Here is a 7,921-nt window from a genome sequence, read left to right on the forward strand (position 1 = left end):
CATCCAGATGAAAATTAGCATAAGCAAGATCACCATATGTAGAATTCTATAGAAAAGATTTCTGCAATCATGGGAAATTGAACTAGAAGATCCACTTACCTTCCAAAGCTCTGTTTCTGCAACCTCATCCTGGACAGAGCATCCCTCAGAGCCTGATGGACCTGCTTGTTCCGCAGAGTGTAGATGACAGGGTTGAGCAGCGGGGTCACCACCGTGTTCACAAGGGCAGCCTCCCTGTTGGAGTCCAGCCTGTTCCTTTGCTTTGGTTTCACGTATATAAACACACAGCTGCTGTACATCAGAGAGAGGACAATGAGGTGAGACGAGCAGGTGGAGAAAGCTTTCTTTTTCTCTTTGGCTGACGGGAGTTGCAGGATTGTGAGTACTATGTTGCCGTAGGCAATGATGGTTATGATAAGGGATGTCAAAAGGATAAACAAGGCAAGGACAAAGGCCAACAAATCAACAGACCTGGTGTCAGAACAGGAGAGATGAATCAGGGGGCCAAGGTCACAGAGAAAGTGAGGGATGACATGGGGGCCACAGAAGGATAACTGGAAAACCTTTACTACCAGACCAGTGATAAGAGTGAAGGCCAAAGCACAGCAGGCAGTGACCAAGAGGAAGCAAGTCTTCGGGTTCATGATGGTCGGGTAATGCAGAGGCTTGCAAATGGCCAGGTACCGATCCAAGGACATCACAGCCATGAGGAATAAAATTATTGACCCAAAAAACAGAAAAGAAAAGGCTTGTATGAGACAAGCAGTAAAGGAAATTGTTTGCCTTCCTGAAAGAAAGATGGACAGCAGTTTAGGAATAACTGTGGTGATAAAACAGCATTCAGAGAAGGAGAAAATGCGGAGTAAAATATACATTGGTGTCTGGAGGCGATAGTCAACCCAAGTGATGATGATGATCACCACATTTCCTGTGATAGAGGCCAGGTATGCCAGCAGATGCACCAGGAAGAAGATGTTCCCCAGGTACTGGATGGCAGGAAACCCTTCCAGAATGAATTCTTGGATTGTTGTCTCATTCCTCACCTCCATAGTGAGCTCCATTTCTCTGTCATCAATTCTGTTGGATCTGTTAAACAGAAAACACTATCACCAAAGAATAAAAAGTTTAATTGATGGACTATTAAAAAAAATAAATACTACTTGCAGCTACAATTCTGAATGAGGAATCACTTTATATCATTTAAATGCTGTATTATAAGTTATTTTGAACTTTTTCTATTTTTAAATTATAAAAAGTGAAGGTTTATTGTTTATTTTTGAAAATAATTTTTAATGTGCAACTTAACTTTTCTAGAAAATAGTATATTGGAATAATAGTCCATAAGGTAAATGATGTAAAATAAAAATTATTGTTTACAGATAACATATGAAACCAACAGATAACAATGAAAGCTGTCATCCCACAGAGAATATTTTTATGGGGTCACAATGTTAATTTCTATACTTCAGGTAGCATATGCAATATATAAAGCCCTCCAATGTACTGACTTTAGCCCTCTGGAAAAAGAAAGTATGTGTGTGGTGGGGGGAACCATTTTCCTATTCGCATGTTCCAAACTAGTTATTTTCCTGAAGTTGGTTCTTCCTGAGTTCTTTACCCAAAACTTTAAGACTGAGCAGGAAATCTAGTTTATAACAGTATCTCTTAACTACCCAGTCCTTGGGTTTAAGAGAAACCATGTCTAAAAATGGGGGTGAGGGATGGTTACATGACCTGGTTGTTCAGCATCAATGAGTAAACATTTAATGAATGCATCAGTTTCCCTCTCACTCTACACACCCAGCAGAACAGAAGATTTTCCTTCTGCTCTTAGTCCTAAATTACCTTTCAACATTGTTTTCTGGCAATATTTTTGTTACACTGGAAAATTTCGGTGTGGTGGAATTACAACTATATTCCCACTGCAATCAATACAGGAACATTCATTTTATTAAATTTTTTTAAAGATTTTATTTATTTATTTGAGAGAGAGAGAGTGAGACAGCGTGGGGGGTGGGAGGGCAGAGGGAGAAGCAGAATCCCTGCTGAGCAGGGAGCCCAATGTGGGGCTCAATCCCAGGACCCTGGGATCATGACCTGAGCCAAAGACAGATGCTTAACCGACTGAGCCACCCAGGTGCCCGAGGAACATTCGTTTTTTTTAAAAATGCCAATGCCTAGCTAAAATCCGGATGAATTGACATGTAATCTTTGGGAAAGGAGTCTGGGCATCTGTTGGAAATCAGTGCTCTAGTAAGTAAGTCATCATAATTAAATTGTAGTTTACTTAATTCTTTAGTTAAAACTATTACATTAACTATGCATGATCCACAATACAAACTTAAACATAACCAGTCTCTGCTTTAAATATTGACTTGTTAGATTGCAAGTTATTCCCATGGTCAAGTACTCACCAAGAAGCAGCTCACAGGAAACAGCTTCTTTGACGATGTGCTTCTCTTTTCTTCCAACAAACCAGGATCTTTCTCCTAAGCTAATGGGGCGGGGCGGGGGTGGTGGTGGTGAAGAACACTCTTAATTGAGATGTACTTTTTTTTTAACTATTAAAGAAATCAACGAATGCCTATGTCTTAAATTAATAGGAAATTATTAAGGCTAATTTTTTTTTCATGGAAGACAGAGATTTCTAAACTTGGGAAGATTAACAGTCATAGTTTTCCCCATGACAACTGGACCAATCCTACATCAAGACAATAGAAACTGCTGTAAATATGCATGAGAATTTCCTGATGTAACCATTTAAAATTCTTGAATATATTTATATCCACTCTATGGGATACTATGACACAGTCCATCATGAACATCAAACCTGGTGGGTTGTGCATCCATAACAGAAGAGAGTCGGGAAGAAGAAACAACAAAGGTCACTTTCCTTTGGACCCTGTTGCTAATCACTTTCCCATCAACCAGTTGCTCCCCACCTTTCAGAGTAGGTGAGGATCATTGCAGTCATAAATGAGAATACAGTCAAGTGCCCTGATGATATATTTACCATAGGGTTATTTACCATCCCCATGCGGACACACAGGGTCCAAACGGACAAACCTCTGGAACATTCAAGATTCATTAGAGGAGTACAAAAAAAGGGAGCAGGAACTTAAATCACAACAGAGTCCCAGAGGACATATAATTGTTCATACTTGGAAATGAGAAATTTCAGCAGAAACATACCCTAATTACCATTTCACTGTATACGGAAGCACACTACCACCATTCTCAATAGCCTATGCGGTCCTTTGTACAAGTCCTCAAAGGTATATTTGCCATGAGTACCCTAGGGTTGCAAATTTACAAAATCCTGAATTACATATATCAAGAAAGACAAGCTTAGACAACAGAAATACTTTTTTACAATTGTCCTTGCTTTTTTTCCTTTTTAACCTGGTATTTTCTTTAATGAGGTATAATTTATACACTGTAAAATGCACAAACTTTAATGACAGGTTGATAATCTTCTACATATGTAAACAGCCATGCAACCACTACCCAAACCAAACTAAAACATTCCCATTTCATCACAAGTTTCCTTGTACCTCTTCCCAGTCAATAGCCCACACCAAGAGAAAACAACTAAAGAAGTAATTTAATTTCTGTCATCAAAATTTACTTTTGCCACTTCTTGAAATTCATTTAAATGGAACACATCATGTGTCTGGCTTTATTTTTCCTCAGATTTCTCAGAGTTAACCATGCTATCACATGAACCAATGATTTATTCTTTTATATTGCTTTGTAGTAGATCATTATCTATGTATACCACAGTTTTCCATTCTTCCACTAAAGGACATTTGTGTCCTTTCCAGTTCAGGGCTACTATGAATAAAGACATTATGAATATTCTTTAACAAGTCTTTTTGAAGACAGCATTCATTTCTCTTGAGTATATGACCTGTAGTGAAAGTACTGAATTAATTATAGAATAGGTCTTAGCACTATAAGAAATCGAAAAACAAGTTCCAAAATTGGATTTAGGCTCTCAATACCAATGCATGAGAATTGAAAATGCTCCATATTACCACATTGGTCTTGTAAGTCATTTTTAATTGGACGCATCCTCTATAAATTGGTTCAGCCACTATGGAAAACAATATGGAGGTTCCTCAAAAAATTAAAAATAGAACTACCTTATGATCCAGAAATCCTACTTCTGAGTATATATCCAAAGGAAATGAAAATAGGATATTGAAAGATATATGTACTGCCATGTTTATCACAGCATTATTCACAATAGCCAAGATATGAAAACAGCCATCAATGGATGAATGGATAAAGAAAACATTATATATATATATATAATGTATTATATACAACACATTATATATATATACATGTATGTATGTATATATTATATATAATGCATTATACATACATATATACTGCATATATAATGTATATACATATATTTTCTATAATATAATGTATATATTATATACATATATTATATATACAATGTAATATATTCAGCCATGAGAAAGAAGGAAATCCTGACATTTCTGACAACATGGATGGTCCTAGAGGACATTATGCAAAGTAAAATAAGTCAGAGAAAGATAAATAATATATGATATCTCTTTTTTTTTTCTTATCAGTCTTGCTGAGTTGAACAATTTTATGAGTCATTTCAAAGAACCAACTTTTTCTTTTTTATTTTGTTTTCTCTTCCATTGATTTTTATATATTTGCATTCATATTTATATGAATTCACACTTATTTGCATACTTTAGTTATAATTTCCTTTTACTTTCCTACCCTTTAAAACTGAATATCTACGTCTCAGGTCATGATCCTGGAGTCCCGGGATCGAGTCCCACATCGGGCTCCCTGCTCAGCAGGGGGTCTGCTTCTCCCTCTGACCCTCTTCCCTCTCGTGCTCTCTGTCTCTCATTCTCTCTCTCAAATAAATAAATAAAATCTTAAAAAAAAAAATTAAAACTGAATATCTAAATGATTAATTTTATACACTTTTTTCTAATATAAGCATTAATGCTATGAAGTATCCTCTAAGCATGGCTTTAGGCTGCATTTCACAAATTTTAGTATGTTGTTAATATTTTTGCATCCAAAATATTTTCAGATTTTCTTAGTAATATTTTCTGTAATCCAAGAGTGATTTAGAAATGTATTGTTTATATCCAAGTATTGAGGAATTTTCAAGATAAATTATTGTAATTGATTTCTTATTTAATTCAACTGTGATTGGAGAACATATTCTGTATATTTTCAGCCCTTTGAAATGTTCTGAGATTTATTTTACAACCCAGCATAAAATATACCTTGGAATTTTTTTTTTTTTTTTTGTAGTTTCAAGTTTTTATTTAAATTCCAGTTAGTTAACATATAGTGTAATATTAGTTTTAGGAGACTGGTGATTCATGACCTACATATAACACCCAGGGCTCATCACAAGTGCCCTCCTTAATATCCACCACCTATTTAGCCCATCCCCCACCCATCACCCCTCCAGCAACCCTCATTTTGTTCTCTATAGTTAAGAGTCTCTCTTATGTTTTGCCTCTTTTTTTCCTTTCCCCCACATTCATCTGTTTTGTTTCTTGAATTCCACATATGAGTGAAAGCATATGGTATTTGTCTTTCTCTGACTGACTTATTTCACTTAGCATAATATACTCTAGCTCCATCCATGTCATTGCAAATGGCAAGATTTCATTCCTTCTACGGTTGAATAATATTCCAGTGTGTGTGTGTGTGTGTGTGTGTGTGTGTGTGTGTGTACCACATCTTCTTTATCTATTCTTCAATCGATGGACATTTGGGCTCTCTCCAAAACTTGACTATTCCCAATAATGCTGCAATAAACATTGGGGTGCATGTATCCCTTTGGATCAGTATTTTTGTATCCTTTGGGAAATACCTAGTAGTGCAATTTCCATGTGCACATGAAAATAATGTGTATTCTTCAGGTGCTAAATGTAATAATCTACAATTACCAATCCACAACTAAGTCCACTTAGTTGATAGTCATGCAAATCCTCTATACTTACTGATACTTTTTTTTTCTTTCTGCTGTATTAATTACTTAAATGATGGTGTTAAAACCTCTAACTACGGTTGTGGATTTTTTTACTTTTAGTTCTTCCAACTTTTCTATCATTGTGTACATATACATATAGAATTATGTGTTCTTGATTATTTCATTCCTTTATCATTACAAATTTACCTTTTTATCTCTGAAAATACACTTCACTGTGAAGTCTATTTTTTTTTTAGATATGTATTACTATGGTCACACAAGCTTTCTTTTGCTTAATGTTTGTTTGGAATTTCTTACTCTATGTATTTAAATGTTATTCTTATAACCAGCATGTAGTAAGTAGGCCTTCCTTTTTATCTAATATGGTAATCTCTCTGTGTGTCTCTGTCTCTGTCACTGTGTGTGTGTGTGTATGTGTCTCTCTTTCTCCTTTTAATTGGAGTGCTTAATCCATTTACATGTAATGTCATTATTGTAAGGTTAGGTTTAACTCTACCATCTTGAGGTTTCCTTTTATTTGTCCCCTCTGTTATATATTTCTTATTCTTCTTTCCTGTCTTCTTTTGAATTAACTAAGCATTTTTAATATTCCATTATAATCAGCTCTTATTGTCTTTTAGACAGCTTTCTTGAGTTATCACTGATATACAATGGACATATTTAAAATATATAATTTGATATATTTTGACATATTTAAATACTTGTGAAATCACCACCATAATGAATATACTAAAAATATACATCAACCCAAGTTTCCTACCACCCCATTATGATGATTCCATTTTATCTTTTTGTTGGCTTCTTAACTATAACTTTTGATTTTTATTTTAGTGGTTGCTTTAATGATTATACTATACATCTTTACCTTGTCATTCCCTACCTCCAAGTGATAGCTTACCACTTCACATATAAGAAATTTATAATAGTATACTTCTATTTCTACCCCCTCAGCTTTTATGATATTGTTGTCATATATTTTCCTTATACACGTTACAAACACCACAGTGCATTGTTACTATTTTGTTGAAAGAGTCAATTACTTTCAAAGACATTTAAATAATTAAAATAAATATCTTATATGCCCATATAGTTACTATTTCTGGTGCTCTTCATTCTTTTGCATAGATTCATATTTCCACCTGGTATAATTTTCTTTTTCTTGGAAGGACTGACTTTACTAATTATTATTCTGTAGGTTTGCTGGTGATTAATTCTTTTATCTTTTGTATGCCCCCATTTTTGAAAGACATTTTCACAGGTATAGAATTCTAGGTTGGCAGATTTTTATTCACGGTCCTTTAAAAGTCCTTGTATCATTGTATTTTCATTTACCTATTTTTTTCAACTAACATAGTTTTTTATATCTAATTTATTTAAATTCAATTAGTTAACATATAGTGTATCATTAGTTTCAGATGTAGAGTTCAGTTATTCATCAGTTACATATAACACCCAGTGCTCATTACATCATGTGTCCTCCTTAATGCCCATCACCCAATTACCCCATCCCCCCACCCACCTCCCCTCCAGAAACCCTCAATTTGTTCTCTATAGTTAAGAGTCTCTTATGGTTTGTCTCCCTCTCTGATTTTATCTTATTTTTCCCTCCCTTTCCCTATGACCTTCTGTTTTGTTTCTTAAATTCCACATATGAGTGAAACCATATGATAGTTGTCTTTCTCTAGTTGACTTATTTCACTTAGCCTAATACCTTCCAGTTCCATTCATGTCCTTCTAAATGGTAAGATTTCATCCTTTTTGATGGCTGAGTAATATTCCATTGTATATATATACGTGTGTGTGTGTATATACACACACACACATCTTCTTTATCCACTTATCTGTCGATGGACATCTTTCCAAAGAGGATTCTATGTTATCTTTATCTTTGTTCCTCAGTATAAAACA

The 7,921-nt window shown here is 34.8% G+C and overlaps 1 protein-coding gene across 1 annotated transcript; it reads right to left on the minus strand.

Annotated features, from left to right (window-relative positions):
* Nucleotides 1-95: 95 nt before the first annotated feature.
* LOC118549510 (olfactory receptor 6C75-like) lies at nt 96-1,049 on the minus strand. Its single transcript, XM_036113932.2, has one exon. The coding sequence runs from the start codon at nt 1,047-1,049 to the stop codon at nt 96-98; it is 954 nt and encodes a 317-aa protein (XP_035969825.2).
* Nucleotides 1,050-7,921: the final 6,872 nt, after the last annotated feature.

This window comes from Halichoerus grypus, chromosome 7 (genome assembly GCF_964656455.1).
Source record: "Halichoerus grypus chromosome 7, mHalGry1.hap1.1, whole genome shotgun sequence".
NCBI lineage: Eukaryota > Metazoa > Chordata > Mammalia > Carnivora > Phocidae > Halichoerus > Halichoerus grypus.